The following is a 19,402-nucleotide window of genomic DNA, read 5'->3' on the forward strand; positions in this document are numbered from 1 at the left end:
TAATTATCTTTAATTGGATATCATATGATGGTTTGGTTGGGCTGCTTCACTACGCAGGGTCATATTATCATCAATGACTCTATATATATATTGACCTCTTCTTGGGGGCGATTTGGATGTTACTTGTGGAATAAAAGGACATTAATTGAGATCATTGTTTTTGTTATTGTTGGATTCTTAGAGCTTTTGTATTGTTGGCAATACGAAGAACTGACACGTTTAGTATACGGAATGATTATTATTACATTAAGGAAAAAACAATAATTTTTATTGAAAATAGAAAAATATGGAATGAAATAGCCTTCGAATAAACATTTCTTAATTGGCAATAAGAATGGCTATTCCAAGTTTTAGATCATTATCATATACTTTGACATCAACGCTATTTTAATTCATTTCTTTCATTTCCAATAAAAACTTAAGCAGTAAAAATTGATTTTTTAATAATGAGGAATTGATATTAGACATTTACCCTTATTATTAAGGGATATTTAGTGCACGGTCACAAGGTCTGTAGACAACTACAATCCGTTGAACCATATGACAAGAGCTTAGGAGATTGTTGTTGCATGGCCGCTGGACAATCACACTTTCGTTGAATGATACCGTAGAAAGCCAATGACCCAATCGAGGTGCTGCCGCTGAAGGAATATGATGCAACTGGCATATTATTGTTGGAAGCTTGCAATTCAGCTCGTGAAGCACCATTGCCGCTGATTCATAGTTCAAATTACATCCTTTTGGGCAATATATGATCACGTACCCTATATCAGATTATATTGAAAAATTGGTTCACATAATCGTTAATAATTTAAGTAGGTAATGTGAGAAGAGTCATACGAGACCCACTTGTTTAGGTAGATGACCAGACAGTTCAAAATTTATTTGAGCCGGTAAGTCACATATAGACTCTCTCACATTACGTGTTCAAATTGTTAGTAATTGGGGTAAATAATTATTATAGCAACATGCATGTAATTGTTGCGGATCTCGATCCGAATTGATATACGAGAAAACAAGGAGGAGCACTACACTAATACTCTTTATCAAAGAAATAGAAAGAGAGCTTCTACTTGTTACTACATTTTGCTTGGGGATTCCTTGATTTTTGGATCAAGTAAGAGAAAAAAGAAACGATCAATGAAGGATCCAACACTTCTTATGTCAACTACCATAGATAGATTAGCTGATGAACAAAACATGTTGAGATTGATGTTATCTTGTACACTATCAACTTCTCTTGGACGCCTTGTGAGTTGTGACTAGACTTTATTCTTTACCTCCGGTGACCTTTGTACATTGATACCAAAACTCTAGCTGCCCTCCACTCTACCACTTGGAGTTTAGGGAACTTGATTTGAAAAAACCCTAAAATGGCATTTGACGATTTTCGTAAAAAATTTGGACAGAAACTAAGTACAAGAACTTACATGTTACTTTTCCATCCACCAAATGATTGAAAGACCCACGCCATATCAGCTTTGGTGAATATTAGAATCTCCTCAAAATTTATACCCACAAAGCTTATTGCAAATCAGTGGTAACCACATGGACTGATTTTGCATTTTTGCCTCAAATAAATAAGCATCCAAGTTAAGATCATGTTGAATTATGTTTGTGGAAAATAGTGAGAAAAAAGTGTAGATCACAAGAAAATAGGAAGAGATAAACAGTTGCTGACAATGCCACTGCTTAAATTCAGAGCATAATTTCCCCTGGTCAAGAGGGTTTTCATGTTTGGCATTCATAGTAACAAAACCATTCATATTTAATGAACCAAAGCCATCTGGCAGTTAGCAAAACCTTTATCATTTAAGCCCCTACAACATTTATAGACAAAAACATATGGTCATGGAAATATTGGATTCTCCTCTACAATGGAAATATTAAACTGTCAGAACACAATCACAAGATGAATAATAAGCAACTTCATAATCAGAAGAAAACTTGTACAAGTGCAAACCAAATGAATGCGCCCTGCACTAGGCTAGAGAAATGCTATTTAGCATTCTCTCAACATTGTCAGCGGAATTGACATATTCCATCTGCCCTTAATTAAAAATTGAAAAACACCAATAGTAAATAGAGCGTGCTAACTAAGCTGAGAATGCTGAAAAAAATGCTAATCAACAATTTCTCCTTGGCTAAAATACAAGAGTATACTTCATAATCAAGTCAACTCCATAATTGGAAGAGAATGGCTCACGTACAACTCCTTATGAAACAAGTAAACTCAAGCAAGAAGAAAGCTACGTCATGTACCAATAAATTGGGCAGCATGCAAAACAGCTATCTAATTTGCAAGTCAGTCACGATTGAATAACGCTATTTAATAGACTGATCTATGATTGCCATATAACTGGAATGATGTGGCAGTGATTAGAACCTGTAAAAGAAAAGAAAAAAAATTAAAAGTTGATTTTCACTGCTACATCATCAAGTTGTATGATAGTCGTATAATAGTCTACTACATAGAATTACACATCACGGTTATACTATTTGTTTTTGGGTGGGGGGTTGGACAAGTTTTCAAGCTAATATCTATCCATTCATATCTATACTTATGTTTACATAATAAACATATAATAGCCAAATCTTAAAGCAAACAATTGTGAGACCTAAAACTTTCTGTTTCTAGGGGGACCAAATAAAGTTACAGCACTGGAAAGAGCACATTTCGCAGAGACATTGAAGAAGGGCATGTCTGCCCATTCTACTATTACCAAAAAACCACAAAAAAAAAAAAGAAAAGGAAGAAAAAAAAAGAGAGCGTCATGATCATTCTGAAGTTAAATAAACAACAACCTTCATGGACATGGTCCATCTCCACCATCAATGACAAATTAGTTTTGCTACTTCCTATTCCCTTTACAGATCATTTCCCTCTTGTTCTATGTTAAAACACTTAAAAAGAAAAAAAAAATAAATAAAAAAGACAGCTTATTGAATCCTCACAATGAGGCTCAATCTTGATCCTCGCAAACAGGGTCATAATTTTCACAGAATTCTTACTGATAATGGGGCAGAGGCTGTTGTTGGGGCAGTTGCTGGGGCTGTTGCAGCTGTTGGGTTTCAACTTGTAATGGTGCAGTAATAATGTCCATTGATGCAAGCCCTTCTAACTCTTCGATTGCCGCCACTATGCTGCGCGCACTATCGTTCGTTACCTGGGGCTTCAGCACACCAACAACTTCCTTGACTTTAGATTGCTGCAAACAAAATAGTCATATCATAATCACAAGTCCATAAGAAAGTGATATAAAAGTGCAGCAACGAGAATACTTCAACTTACAATATATTCAAGTTTCCTCTTCAGATCTACATAGGCAATCGGCTGCATTTCCGGTGCTTCAGGTATGGCGAATGCCGCCGCATTCTTTTCCTCACAATGGTAAAGCCAAAGTGAGAATAAACTCAATTCAAGTAAGTAATTCAGCAGAAAATAAACACAAACGAAGATATTAAAAAAATTCAAGTCTTATTAGTTATTCCAAATATAAACTTCACAAAATGAAAGTAGTCGAACCAAAAAAAAAAAAAATTACTGTAAACAATTTAAGAGAGAAGGATTTTTTTTTCATTCATTAGGTTCCATTTGATTCAAGGTAAAATGTTTTTCTTCGGTATATTTATCATTTCAAAGTGCGTTTTTTAAAAATTGCAATTTAAAAACATAAAAACAATAAAAAAAAATAAAAAATAAAAATTGAGTTTTTAAATCGCGGGTGTATTTTAAAAAAGGTATATCTTTTTTCATTTATTAGGTTCCATTCAATTCAAGGTCAAACGTTTTTCTTTTGTCGTTTCCAAGTGCGTATTTTAAAAATTGTAATTTGGAATCGTAAAAAAAAAAAAAAGAATTTTTAAATTACGGGTGTATTTAAAAAAAAAAAACATAATTTTAAAGGCTAAAATCTAATTTTAAAAGCCAAATTTTCATATTACGTTGAAACAAGAGAGAATAATTCCTTAAAAAAAGAAAAGAAAAGGAGAGAATAATTAAAAGAAACTATATAACCCCCAAAATAAATCAAGTTTAAAGAACCCAATATGTAAAAAGCTTTTTCCTTTACCATCAGAATTCTTCGATATAAATAAACTTGTTCGAAGTGTCGAAATGAAGGAAAACTCTACCGGACCAAACGCGATCATATACCATTCATAGGGCAACTTTTGCAACCAAATACTAACTATTACTTTTGATGAACCAAACCTTAGTCGAGAACAGGGATTACCTTTTTCGGCCGGCCGACAGGCCTTCCGGTGGACTTCTTGGGCTTCCGGGGGACGCCAAAAACTTCAGCAACAGCCCCCGGTGCTGCCGCGTCCTTCTTGGGCCGGCCCCTAGGCCTCGGCAGATCTGCTGCCGGCGCTACTGCTGCAAAATTGTTGGGAGCGAAAGGAATGACCATGGTCTGGAGCTGGGGCTTCGGTGGGCGCCCACGGCCTCTCTTCAGCCCATTAGAGCCCAACACAGCAGTCACTGACTTGGGCTTGGGAGTCCTCTTTGTCAACCTAGGCTTGAGTCCCACGGACCCAGGTGGACGCCCTCGGGCCCTCTTGACGGGCCCGGGCTGCCCCACCAGCCCGCTCTTCCGCGGACGACCCGGTCCCTTCTTGACCGCCACCGGCTGCGCATTGGGCTCATCTACAAGCCCAAGAGCGACGAGAACCGGCTGGGCATTGGGCTCCGGATTGGTAGTGGGCTTGGGCTTGGGAGGACGTCCCCGGCCTCGGCCCGGCCCAGTAAGAGGAGGAGGCGAAGAAGGGGCATCAGATCTAGGGAGCTTGTATGATTTCTTCACCATGACGAGAAGACCGCTGCTCTTCAAGCGCTTGAGGTGGTGAGTCAACAAGGCCGAGTGGGTGGGCGGGAGGCCCGAGTAGGCTCGCTCTATGTACTTGGCTATGGCTATCTTGCTCGAACCGTTCTTCTCCTTTAGAGCCGTTATCGCCGCAAAAATCATCTGCCACCCACACACAAAGAGAAAGGAAATTAGAAAAAGGAATCATGTTTAGATGTTAAGGGAAGTATGAATTGGTACCTCGGCGTAAGGGGGGTGGTTTGTTGGGTGAGGTATGTGGTTCTCTGCTTCCGGGGCGGCGGTTGGGGTGACGGTGATGGTGACGGGGGCGGGCATGTGCGGCTGAGGAAACGTCGCCGCCAGTACCGGGTCCATAGATTTACACACAGAGAGAGATAGAGAGAGAGAAGTAGATGCTGAGGTGGGACTGTGAATGGGGAATTGGGAAGGGTTGTGGGGAGAAAATGGGGAACGGTGGTGTCCTTTACTGCCAAATGATGATGATTGGGATGGGGTCAAATCGAACCGCTGAGGATGAGCACCCTCTTGATGACGTGTTCTTTGTCTGTCTTTATTTATTTATAAATAAATAAAATATGTTTGTTGTCTATCCTCTTACTTTCATATAATCAATTAATTAATGATGGTAAGGAAACTAATGGTTATTACAACTTTTCTACTTTAATTTAGGATTCGTTTGAATTTACACTAAATGCGCGATTAAAAATAATAATTTGTAAAAATATAATTAAAAATTTAATAAAATTTTAATTTAGCTTTTAAAATTATGTGTTTTTAAAAAAAATATCCACTTATCTGTTATTTGAAAAAATTAACTTTTACATTTTCAAATTAAAACGCACCTTTCATCGATTAGAGAATTTTTTTGCTTTTTAACGAGGAAGAAAAAAACATTAACAAATAATTTCATATAAAGAATACTTATAAATCACTTAAAATTATTATGATGTTGCTTTTTGATTTTTGATTGAAAATGTATTTTGATGTGATGTAAAAATAAAAGTAATTTTTTAATGTTTTATGAATATTTTATGTTTTGAATTATTGGATAAAAAAACAAATTATTTTCTTAAAAATATAGTCAAACAGGATCTTTAATCTTGGTGTTGAAATAGTTAAAAAAGAATAGCATAAACATATGTTATAATTAGTTAAACCAATGGGGTTCTTGATAATTCTCCCATTTCACTATCACACAACAAACATAAAGGAGGATTAGGGGAAAGGCATCTAGGTAGTGGAGGATTTGAGCATTGTTTTGACCATTCAATTCTATGTGACCACACATCTATCCACAGCTACAAAAACCTTTTGAAAATCATCCAGAATAGCATGAAGAAAAATAAATTATTAATTAATCGAATGAGATACCTTATTACAGTGTAATATAGGGAACAACTAGGGCTATTACATTTTCAAAATTATTTTTTATTGTTAGGGTTATTACAGTTTTTACTAAAAACATGTTTATAAACCGACCTCTTTAATTAATTGAACGAGATACCACCATTTGGCGAAAGAGGCTCTTAACGAGCGTGTCGAATCAAATTTGGATGGAAGAATATCCTCTTGTTATTCATGATCTTGTGAGAATAGAGAGTATTTCTATTTTACTAGTTTATTGAATCATGAAATTTTCACTTAAAAAAAAATTAAAAAATTTAATGACATACCTTAGATAGCTAGATGCGCTATTACAGTGAAATCTAGGGAACGACTTAGTTAGGGCTATTACAGCTTTTACTATAAATATGTTTATGAACTGACGTGGTAGTCCATAATCGGTGAAATTATTAAGCAAAAAATATGGCTAGCCAATTTAATTAGGAGTGTTATTAGGGGTATTATAACTTTATCACAAAGGTATTTACAAACTAACGTAACAGTCTATAATTGGTGAAATGATTAAGCAAAAAAAATTAAAAAATTGATTCATCAACTTAATTTTTTTTTTTTTTTAAAAAAAAAAGAAGGTTGAGTTGTGAACCATATTCTCTTAATTATTTTACCAATTTTGGATTAGTACATCAATTTATAAATGACTTTGTAGTAAATGTTTGAGCACTCCAAACATTTTCTTTTAAATAGTTATTGGCTAACTTATCAACTATATACTCTTTTAATCATTTGATCAAATATAAATTGTCACGCCAATTTGTATGTAAATTGTAGTAAAAGCTATCACACCCCAAATATTTTTCTTAATAAAATGATTAAGTGTGTATGGTTGACAAGTCAGCCATCAATTAATTAAATTAACAAGCCAGATTTTTTACTTAACCATTTCACCAATTATAAACTGTCACATCAGTTTATAAAAAAATAAAAAATTACCTTAGCAGCCCTTTTTCATTAATTATAAAACTAACATTCGGTTTGTAAGAGAATTATACAGCCTATCTGGTAACCCACTCTTTTTCCTTAATTTTTTTTTTTTTGTAAAAAAATTAAAATTTTGTTTATCTTTATATCACATCAATGCATTCTTGCTAACATTAAAACAAAAAATAAAATGGAAAAGGCTTTGCCAAAAATGAATCATTTTTGAAAATTGTTGGGAGGCATATAAAAGGTATATCTCATTTGACTAGCACTCCACAAGCAACTTCAATGATTACATTTTTAGGGGAGTCAACATGCAATGAATTCTCCTTCTTAAAAATGCACACATTTGTTAAACCATCACCAAATCTGGAGTTTCTAACAAAAAGGAAAGAAAAAAAGTAGAAAGTTATTACTAGAGTACCACTATAATTTTACTACAATCCTAACACAAGTACATTAATTAGGCTCCACTTGTAGTTGTAGGACAACTTTTTTGTGGACAGCATTTTTACCACATTTGTGGGCATCCCAATTCCCATAGATTATTAATTTATTATTATTATTATAACACTACTTTGGCGGTGGAAAGTTGCAGAGGCACTAGTGGATGAAAATGAAATCTATTTAAATTATAATTTAATTGTCAATATTCATCGATAAACTATCAATTGTTGTATCAATAATGTCATTTATAAATTATTAAAAAATGTCAATATATTTGCGATGATAAAAATAATTCAATTTCTTTTCTTCAATAAAACAAAAAAAAATCTTATAAATTCAAAAAGTGAAAGAATAAAAAAATACGAAAAAAATGAAATTAAAAAGAAAATACTGAAAAATTATATAAAAAAAGAAAAAGAAAATACCTTTTTAAAAAATGAAAACGGTTTTTTTTTTAATTTTTTTTTTTTCATAATTTTTATAATTTTATGAAGGGTATTTTTGGTTATTAGAGGGACATTGATATTTTTTGGTAGTTTAGGAAAAACATCGACATAATGCATGGGTGGAGATAGAACCCGCTGCATAAACTGTGGAGTATGAGTCATGGTAGAGACAAGTGTATTTGATTGAGTGAAGGCATTATTAATGTAGTTTGAAGAGACGTTAATAATGAAGTAGTAATTTGAAGGAAGTATCTTATTATTTTTTATTTTTCAAAAGAAAACTATTCCATAACCCATCTAGAATTTGGAGAAAATGTAGAAAGTTCGAAAAAGTAAAAAAGTGTATAGAGAGAAATCTTTTAAAAAAAAAATAAAAGGAAAAAGAAAGAAGAAAAAGTAAAAATAGTGTATCTAGAATATTAACACGCACCCAACTTTTACATAGAAAAAGAGAAAGTATTAACAGGATTGACCTTTCACTCTCTCCCAAATCTAAATCAAAGTAAAAATAATTTTGCAAAATTTTGAACTTGATTTTGTTTTTGGATGAGTAATTTTGAACTTGATTTACCACTAAAAAGGATGGCCAATGTACAAGACCCTCTACTTACTTTTATCTCCCGGCTATCACAACATGGAGTATAAGAGTAGTTGTATTGGGTTATTTCAAATTGATTTTAAATAAAATCTTCCCCTACCCTCTAAAACACTAATGATCTATAGTACCTTTCCAAATTTTCAGAAGCACGTAACTCCATCTAATATATATATATATATATACTAAAAAAATTTCTCACTCTTTGAGCCGGGAACGAGCTTGGTGACAAGCACAAAAAGAGTGGTGGTGAGTACAGGACGAGCAGTAGCAAGCACAGGACGGAGCTTGGCGACGAGTAGTCGAGCACAAAAATGAGTGGTAAAGTAGGCGGCCTCTACAACGGCATGGGCGAGATTTGCATTTTTATTAATAAAAAAAAAATGAAAAGAAAATTATTAAAAAAAATTATTTTTAATAGAGTAGATAATTATTTTAGATAAGCGATGTATAGTGTTTTTGTAAAGTGAGTAGAAAATATATTAACAAAGTTAAAGATTAAGCTTTTTTTAAACAACTTTCTTTTTTTGGAGGGAGGGGGGAGGGAAGAGGGCCGGAGGGGCCATGTTCCCTAATGTTTAAAATCGATCAAACCACTCTTTAAGCTATGCTCCATTATCAAATTGTCCTGTTGTACATATGTTGGTGAGTTTTAATGGAATTGTGAAATGCTGACGTAAGACCTCGCCAGATCAAATCAAATAGCTCTAGATGTACAAAAGTGTCACCTCGGCTTGACACATGGCAAAAAAAAACCTAGAAAAAAAAAAAGCAAAAAGAAAAGGGAAAAAAAATGAGGGGAAGGATGTGAGTGGGTGCAGATTGAGATCATGTCTGATGCCCTAGGTATTGCATAGAGTACAATAGCTCTAATATAGGCGTTTCATTTTAATTTTTAAACCTTTAAGTGTGACACCATAAGCATAATACATTTTGATAGTTGATGGAGTAATTCTACGTAATATTAAGTGTCCATAAAAGAAATGAGGCGACTTTTTACAGAAAATAAGCCTACGATCGAGCCTAGGTTCGAAGGGCCAATACGAAATCAAATTAAAGGCTCACTATTACGAGAGCCCAAAAGGGCCCAAGGGAGCTTAATGACTTACACTTTCCATAACTCACGTGCATGCTTCTTTCTCCAAAAAAATTATCTCCACCATATTTTCTCCCCTTAAGCCAAAAATACTGATTTTATCCGTAAGACGGACCCCTCCAAGGCTAGGTGGTTCCCTCGCGGAACCACCAGCCTTGGGGGGTAGCAGGCTCTCCCAAAATATAAAAAATGTCAAAAAAATTTGATTTTTTTTTTTTCCTTTCTAAAATTTAGATATTTTTTATGAAATGGACTGGAACCACCAACCTTAGGGGGTTGCAGGCTCTCCCAAAATATAAAAAAAGTCACAAAAATTTGATTTTATTTCTTTCTAAAATTTAGATATTTTTTATGAAATGGACCCCCAATTTTTTTTTTTTTTTTTTAAGTTTTGTTCCCCCCCCCCCCCCCCCCCCCCCTTCCCCTTTCCCTTTCCAAAAATTCTAATTTTGCCCATTATTTTTAGTGTTATATGAAAACCTTCTAATTATACTTTAATACATATTATATCAATGTTCAATTGCCCATCAGATAATCTACAAGATGCACCATCAGATTCTAATTCACTAGTTTTGCCCCATCAGAGAGGGGATTCAAAGGCTAGTGCATCAAAATGCATGGTCTTAGGAGGGCTAAAAGGCTAGTGCATCAAAGGCCAAGACTGCAAGGGGATCAAAAGCTGGTGCATCAAAGAAGGGATCAAGTGTGAGTTCGCTGTTTTGTGAACATGTTAATGGTGTTTATTTATTATGTTAACTACATTTATCATCTTCTAAGAACGATCATTTTTGCAATGTTTCCTTAAAAAATTTACCATTGGTATTGCAATGTTTCTCTTTCTCAATCCAAAATGACAAAAATACTATCCATAAGATAAAAAAAAATTACTTACTTTTTTTTTTTTATCTTGTAGAGTGTATTTTTGTTATTTTGGGCCGCGGAACAAGGACATTGCAACCCAATGGAATAATTTTTTTTTTTTTTTTAGAAGGACATTGCAAAAAGGATGAAAGTTATAGGGGGCTAAATGTACTTTCCCATTATTATTTTTGTCTTTTTATTTTTTTTTGCTATTGCATGTAATGTTAATGGTGTTTTTGCATGCTGGTTAGGGGTGATTAGGGTTGTAAGCGAACAAGGCTATTTGTGAGTTGCGAGTCATTCGTAAACACAAAATTAGGCTCGATTATTAAATGATACAAGCTCGTATAAAATTTTGCTTGACTCGGTTAATGTTTGAGAACAAGCTTATATAAAGTTCAACTCGACTCGTTAGTTCATATACACACACATTAATAAGAATAGGTTATATAAAATATAAGTACCATATATATATAGTATATTAGTCAATACCTTAGAATGTTATTTTTGCTATTAACTAATATGTTAATATGCTAACATAAGTACATAAGTACATAGAGACAATCTTAACCTTTTATTTTTGCAAAAAAAGATCTTTAGTGATTTGGAATATAAGATTAGTTTACTATAAAAGAATGGTATATACATGCACATAGTAGAATTGATAGGTTCCACACTTAAATATTTTGAGAACTTCTAGTGAGTTCTCAAAAGAGATGATAAAGGGGGATCAAGGAGACCCAACGACCCTATGTTAGCCCTATGAGGAGGTGGAGGAGAGGAAAACCTTCTTAGCATCCCATAATGCACATCCTTAAGCTGACGTTTAGGTTCGATCTTGGCAGTGCTGGGTTCGAACATGCCTGGTTAGATTCAATATTGGTCTGGTCAGGTTTGATCTTGGGTTGAAAGGGTTCAAACCTAACTGGCAGGGACCATTTCCAGCTTGTCTCGAGCACTCTATAACCTTAGAAAAACTTATTCTAACCCTGGAAAAATTCCTAAGGGTTATGGGATTCCTAAAGCCTCGACTTAAACATCATTTATAGTCTTAAACATCTTATTCAGGCCCTTTGAGGTCTTCCAACAGACACTTTAACAACGCAAACCATACATGCCATGAAATCCAACCACCAAACTCAATCATTGAACTTATCAATACCATCAATCAATATGTTCTCAACAACTTGTCTCACTAAACTCAAAAGACAAACTGTTTATAATCTTTAACATATTAAGAACAGTATTCCAAACCACTTAAACGATAAAACAAATCCTTTAAGACACTCTAATGATCCAGACACTCAAGAACAAACGCAAACATGTATTGCCCTAGAAAAAAACAACGTGCAACACAATAGAAAACGATAAGGGAATGGTTCTCTCATCTAGCTGAGTTAGAAACTCCCAAGAATGCCTTTAGAATGATCAAAATTTGATTTTCTCTCTTCAATCCAACATACTGGCAGCTCCTGAGTAAAGGGGTTAGGGTAAAGTTTTGGATGAATATATAGGGTCTAACAATTGTTTGGAGGCTTAAAAATCCGGAAAACCACATGTTCTCTCGTGAGTTTCGAACCTGAAAGATGGGAGTTTAACCCCTAGAGTTTCTTGAACCGTAGGATCGAACCTAGGGGTTGAGTTCGATCTTTCCCCTGGGAGGTTTGATCCCCATGTCTAGAAGCTGGCCTGGAGGTCTTTCTGGGTCCAAAAATCTATCCTGAACAAGCCCAACTTGATTCCAACTAGCCTAAAAGCCAAAACTACTCAGTCTCTTAACCAGGGTTTAGACCAGGTGTGTTACACCTACTCTTTATAAAAAGAGGTCTCTCTCTTCGTAAGTGATCAAGCCAATTGATGGACATTGAAGTAAAATCTCAAAATTGCCCCCATAGCTTAACCATTTGAATTTTTCAATGGTTGAGACATTTATTTAATTTTTTTATTTATTTATTTTTAATCTTAAAATCAAAAAATCAAAAAATATAAACTTGAGCTGAGTTCTCGATAGAGCACTCGGCTCGGACAGTTGGCGGGCTCAAGCTCGCACAAGATTTTGGAATTGTCGAGTTGAGTTGAGCACAGGTTTTGAAGCCCGAGTGATTTGTAAACGAGCCAAGATCGAACAGCCAATTCTTGGCTCGACTTAGCTCCTTTACAACCTTAGGGGTGGTGCATGTGCATGTCAGTTCAAGGGATGTTTGTGCATGCTGATTGAGGGATGGATGGTGCTTATGAATTGGTTGAGGAGTGGTGTTTCTAAATATGTTATTGAGCCATTTTAGATCTTTTAGTGCCTTTGTAGTGTTAATTGTATATATGTATGCTAGTTGGGAGTGACGCGTGTGCATGCTGGTTAGGGGGTGGTGTGTGCATGTTGGTGGGGGATGGTGTTTGTGCACGATGGTTGAGGAGCAGTGTGTAACTAATTGTTTGTGCATATGTTGTTAACTTCAATGAATGGTGCTCCCTAGTGCAAAGAAAACTTCTTCTGTTACCAACAATGTTACAACTACAAAGAAGCCACAAACACCAAAGCATACTAAAAAGGCCATAATTAGGATAATATTTAGGACTAGCAAATATTTTCGTTTAAGGGATGTTGATTATGTTAGGAAAAATAACAATAAAATGAAGATGGTGAATGACCTTAAGTGAGAAGGGTGGTTTGTTGGGGATCATGCGTTAATCAAAGTATGTGCAGCGGAATACCGATCCTAGAAAAAATTTCTTCATGATAAACAATGCTAGATTAATTAAACTAACATGTTTAGGGTACTTACAATCGAAATCGGCCTCTCATAGGCTACTAGGGCTAGTTGACTTTGATTGATTTGTTCATTGGATGTTGAATGGTGAAGAACATGTTCTTTGTGTTCTTGATTCAGCCTCCAAATCTTCTCTCTGACGACTGAATATGACTATGAGTGTGGACTCACAACTTGAAGTAGTACATTGGTAAATAATACTTCACTATGGCTCTCTAGTTATAGACTTTGATTTACACTGACGATAATATTAGAAGATAAACCAAAGCTGTAGCAGAGATAGGATTGGAGTCATAGAAGAACTACAATTCCAATCTCTACTATCTAGGCAACAAAGATAGGCTCAATAAAAAATTAAAAAATTAAAAAATTAAATATATATATATATATATATATATAGCAAAGATAGGATTGTAGTCATAGGAGAACTACAATTTTAATCCCTACTATCTAGGGTTTTAACCATAGCACATTGCTACCAGCTATTCAGCATGAGCTTGAGTTTTATCCTTAAAGTTCAATGCTCATTTATCTCTATTTAAGCCTTTTGGAATTAATTCCAAGAGCTTATAACTCTTTAACTGCTTAAGCTCATAGGAAATTAATTTGAAAATCCAATCATCTATACCAAATGAGCAACTTAGGAATTATATTCATTTGGTCCGTGTTTTATCAAATAAAACAATCCAAAATAAATAAATACATAATCGAGGCTCATAGCATATGGTCAATTTACATCTGCTCAAAGAGGGACCTAAAAAGAAAAATACAATTAGCTTAAAATAGGTTCGTGACAATATCACACGACCCTATTTAATCATAATTGATTTCACTAAACAAATGTGACTGCACTCTAATATGTATTTTCAAATTATTGAATCAATCTCTGCAATGCACTTATTTTTTACATATTACCCTTCTATGGAATCATTCTGTAGTCGAACCAAAGTCAATACATTGTTACTTAGTTCACTACCTATTTTCCTTGATACTCCTGTATTATATGATATATCATTTTTGTATCTTGTGAGATTTTCATCTCACATTGCACAAAAGAAAGTTTCAGTAAAATACCATTGAAACACTCAGGCTCGAGTTTTAGAATAATTATTCCCATTAAATCTATATTAAGAGGAATATTCATTATCACTTTGTTCCATGACAAATGATTTGGATTCATTTTTGAAAAAAGGTGTTTCCACAAATGCAATCACCCAACGCACAGAAGTGTTGACTAGCGATTTGATCTCAATCTTGTATATCAAAGTAACCTACACTTTATATCTGAGTTCACAATTTTTCAAGATTTATAATAATTGTTATAAGTCGTCGTGCACGCACATTATTGTTAATCACAGTGTTGAAATAATGATGACTCACGTAGTCGGTTCGGTGCATGGCACTACCTTACACTTACACCAACACCAACACCAACATATCAACCCGAAGCCCTTCCTATTTCTTTTAATCAAGATAGATCGTAAAGGTTGTCATGTTATAGTCTAGATGGATTTCCTAGTTCCATTTATGAATACGAACAATATTTTATAAATTATAAGGACTTATGACTATGATCTTCTGTGCGCTAATCTCATTACTCACATCTTAGTTAAATACAATATAATTTAGAGACCTTACACATATATCATATCAAAATATTCAAACATATATGTACATATAAAACAATAATATATATGTTCAATATTCAATATTATACAATTATAGAAAAGCAACTTTAATGCAATTGGAGTTTTGGACATCAGTCCTAACATGGTCCACAAATACTTAGAGTTAAGGTACTTTGCTCATGGGGTTCTGTTATTAGTGGGGGTGTTAAGTTAAGGGTTGCACCATAGAATTTTGACTTAGCTCTAAAGAAGGATGCTGGCAAGGACAAAGGACTTGTAACGAGTGAGGACACTCTACCTGGTTTTGACCTAATTGCCAAGAAGGTTGCTACCAAAAAGGATGCTTGTAAGGGTAAATCACTTGCAACAACTAAGAAGGTGCCTGTAATACCCGAAAAATACTACACTTAGAGAATAGTCAGGAATAGATATTAATATTTGCATATGAGTACCTATGTATAAAACCTAATTACCCTAATTATAAATTAATTAGATTTATATATGTATCAAATGAATAAAAATATTTCAGCCAAAGTCAATCGATCGAATATTAAATTGATCGAGCGACATAATAATTGCGGATAAATGGAATCGATCGAGCGACTTAATTATCCAGTGCAATGTAGTTTACATGAAAGTTAATAATGTCGATTTTATTCTCTTAAAACTTGAACCCACACCATGCTTTTGGTTCCAGATGATCAAAGCCTCATCTAGTTAGCTTAGTTAACTCAGTTTGGTCCAAAAGAAACTGGATTTGGTTGAACAGTGAAATTATTTCATAAGATACGATATGAAATCTTACAAAATATATATTGTAATCATGTTGAAGATTTTCTCAATCTAGCTGTCATAAATCTGGCCATTGAAGAAGTATGTACTAGTATGATCTTAGCCATTCAAGATTATTATATAAGGGAGCCTTGGATTATCAGTTTTTGTGAAGAAACAAGAAAAAAAATACAGCAAGCCTCTTACGTGAACACCATCCTCTGTTTTATTTCCTGTCAGTGCAGAAACTTGAGTAGTAGAATTCCCTTGATTCCTCTATGTTCCCAATACCCATGAAACCAGAAATCAAGCCTTCAAACACCTCTCTTACACCAACAAAACATTAGAAAACAACATTTGAATTCCTTCCCTGTTTTTGAACCAAAAACTAGCAACCTCCAAACTCAATCTTGAATGTTCTATTTCAAACCAGCTTTCTCTCTTCATTGGATTATCCTGTGCGAATTTCAGTAGGTAATTCTTCATTCTATCTCTCTGAATTCAGTGTATCTTTCCCCTAAATGATGCTCTGTTTTTCCTCTTTTTCTTTGTGGTATAACGACCGGGTATGGACACATATGTAACTTTCTCTTCTTGTTTTCATCAGAGGAGTTTTTTTTTGAGCCCATAGCCGATCGTCAACAGCAATTCAGTAAGTGTTGAATAGGAAAATAATTTAAAGAATACAAACATAAGTTGAAGTATAGAACCGGTTTTGTGGATGATAATGTGGAAAGAAGTTGAGATATAAAAACAAGACAAAGGCACTTAGAGAATTGTATATATGTTGCCATGTTCTGTATGTTGAAGGTGACGTGTGAATAAAAGAGGAGTGGCAGTATGTGTGTACAGTGGAGACCTTGTGTGTTGTATAGCTATTTTAAAAAATATATACATGTATATAAGAGTTATTTTGACTAATGGTTTATACGTATATATAAAGAATTATTTTAATTAAAATTAGTATTATTACACTACCCAAATATTTATACGCTGATAAATGTCACTCAATGTTCTAATTAAAAGAACGAAATATCAGTATTCTTTTTAAACCGTTATGCCAATGCTATGTCCAATTTAAAATACTAATAAGGATAAGGTTATATTTATTTAAATATGTAGCCGTTGTAATGGAAAATAATTTCTGGAAAATAGGTATAGTAGTAATAATAAATATTTTCATAATGCTTTTTATTAATTTATTATTATTGCATGATTGTAATTATGTAGTTGTAGAGGAAAATCTTTGGAAGCGGAAACAGTAAGTATCTTTATACTTACTGAGGACGAAGCTGGTTGATTTTTCCTATAATATTATGATTATTGCTTTTATTTATTTGTTTGCGCATGTGACTTTGTATATTTTATTATTTTAATAATCTGTCTAATAACAATCTGTTGGATCAAGATCCACAGTGGGTACATAAGGCTTCACTAGAGTTCCTAGGTTCTCGGTGAATGAGGAAGTACCTGAAAAGAGAATAATAAATATAAAAATTGGTGTACCAAGGTCACCAGGGAAACCAAGGCTTCCAGGATTCAAGGCTCCCAAAGAATATAATTAAAAGTTAAAGTGAGGAAGCCAATGTTTCAAATAAAAAGCTAACCGTGCTAAGGCCAATAGAGAAGTGGAAAGGGGAAATATCTAAAACTTTGCATTTAAAACTGTCATTATTTTATAGTTATGTTTATATTCAATCTATGCCTATGCTTCGCGACTATAGATTATATATTGCGTATACATGTGATTATAAAGCCATTGCATTATGTTGCATTAATTAAATGAATCAGCATTCATATTATTATGGGAAACAACTGACTCACTTTAGTATCTTGTGTTGTTGTCTTCTGTCTGTATTGTGTAATAATACAGGTTATGAAGAAGAAGAATATCAGGACTATCCAGACCCTTAGATGGATCCTGATACTAGTATTTGAGGCTAGACTACCTCCTTTTTGGGAACTACTATGTTGTAGTTCATTAACCTAGTTTCAGAGACAATATTTATATTTCTGCTGTTATGTAATTATTAAACTCTAGATGTTTTGACTTGTATAATTATATATGCCCTATGAGACATAACTACTACTACTTTTGTATGATTACGCTGACTTACTTATTATATCTATCTTGAGGTATTTCAGTAGAAGCTTTGAAGTGTTATTTAATTCATAAGTCTTCATTATATTTAGGGTTAAACACCTTTTTAGTCTCTGAGTTTTGACAACTTTATTTTTTAGTCCCTGAGTTTCAATTCGCATCACAGATGATACATCAATTTTGGGAAATGACCAAATTAGTACCTCGGTTAACTTCTCCGTCCAAAAATTAACGGTCCGCCACGTGTCAACCTCAAAAGTTGACACGTGGCACTATATAAAAAAATTAAAAATTAAAAATTAAAAATCTTTAAAAATTAAAAAAAATTTGAAAAAACTAAAAAAAAAAAAAGGGGTGGCCGGCCGGTCTGGGGTGGCCGAACCACCACATGGACAGAAAAAAAAAAAGAAAAAAAAGTTCGGGTTTAGGGTTTTGCCCTTGGGGGTGGCTGAACCACCCCCTTTTTTTTTTTTTTAGTTTTTTCAATTTTTTTTTTAATTTTTTAATTAATTTTTAAAGATTTTTATTTTTAATTTTTAATTTTTTTTATATAGTGCCACGTGTCAACTTCTGAGGTTGACACGTAGTGGACCGTTAATTTTTGGACGGAGAAGTTAACCGAGGTACTAATTTGGTCATTTCCCAAAATTGATGTATCATCTGTGATGCGAATTGAAACTCATGGACTAAAAAATAAAGTTGTCAAAACTCAGGGACTAAAAAGGTATTTAACCCTTATATTTATATATTTCGTTGCCAACATTTAACTCTGATGGGATAGTAATGTCACGTGAAAATTTAAAAATTTTCACTTATGCTTTTTGTAAAAGCGGGGCGTTACAGTACCAACGGGCAAATGACTGGTCCGAAATGTTGACAATGCCTTGAATTTGAATAGATCAATAATATGTTTATGCAAAATCAGTTGTAGAGACTTTTGTGTGTTGTTGTAGTTGCATTTTTCATTACAAATTACCAAGTGCAATAGTTCCAAATTGCAACGATTTTGTTCGACAAATTCCAAACACTACACAACTCTCATGTTCCACATCAACTAAGGAGCGAGAAATTGATGAGTTTATAAGCATCACAGGCTTTTCTCTGAGCAACAATTGCTTGGATGAGACTTTTGTGGGTCTCGCTTATAAATCATTCTTTTCTTGTGCACAATTGCATGCAAATACAGAGTAATCCTTCCTGGATATGCATATTGGAGCAAATCTGCTGCGGTGTGTTTGTGACCGTCCGCATAAAAAATTGTTCTTCCAACTTTAGTCCCATAAACATGATCATACGTAAACCCGTTATTAGGCGACACCCCCCACCGCTCGCAACCCATCTCTCACCGCCGATACATGTCAAAATATGTCATGTGTAAATCACCGTATGAGGTAACAAAAAATGCTAATGGAGATGGCAAACTAAACTAAAAATATTGAGTAGTTTAAAGGGTTGATTGTCATTTTTAAAAAATTTCGTGAAGTTATTCCAAAAGAAAAAGAAAGAAAAAAATTGATTATTTTATTTTAATTTTTTTTATG

General features: G+C 34.0%; 1 protein-coding gene across 2 annotated transcripts; it reads right to left on the reverse strand.

Moving 5' to 3' along the window:
- Positions 1–1,328: 1,328 nt before the first annotated feature.
- On the reverse strand, positions 1,329–5,307 carry LOC133866455 (histone H1). Of its 2 annotated transcripts, none has more exons than XM_062302988.1 (5): positions 5,046–5,307; positions 4,236–4,967; positions 3,293–3,376; positions 3,013–3,209; positions 1,329–1,368 (listed from the first exon to the last, which is right to left on the reverse strand). In XM_062302988.1, exons 1-5 carry the CDS (start codon positions 5,178–5,180, stop codon positions 1,344–1,346), a joined length of 1,173 nt encoding a protein of 390 aa, XP_062158972.1. In that variant the 5' UTR covers positions 5,181–5,307; the 3' UTR covers positions 1,329–1,343. The 2 variants fall into 2 exon arrangements, with proteins under 2 accessions (XP_062158972.1, XP_062158973.1); XM_062302989.1 differs by lacking the exon at positions 1,329–1,368 and adding an exon at positions 2,112–2,386.
- Between the last annotated feature and the right edge of the window lie 14,095 nt (positions 5,308–19,402).

Source organism: Alnus glutinosa, chromosome 4, assembly GCF_958979055.1.
Source record: "Alnus glutinosa chromosome 4, dhAlnGlut1.1, whole genome shotgun sequence".
Classification (NCBI taxonomy): Eukaryota; Viridiplantae; Streptophyta; class Magnoliopsida; order Fagales; family Betulaceae; genus Alnus; species Alnus glutinosa.

Bases quoted from the DNA above. Each gene is read 5' to 3' on its own strand.
- LOC133866455 (XM_062302988.1), bottom strand. From the start codon at position 5,180: ATGGACCCGGTACTGGCGGCGACGTTTCCTCAGCCGCACATGCCCGCC. The intron at 3,377-4,235 runs GTAATCCCTGTT...TGTGAGGAAAAG, and splicing joins CTGTCGGCCGGCCGAAAAAG to AATGCGGCGGCATTCGCCAT. The intron at 1,369-3,012 runs GTAAGAATTCTG...ATGCCATTTTAG, and splicing joins CAGCCTCTGCCCCATTATCA to GGTTTTTTCAAATCAAGTTC.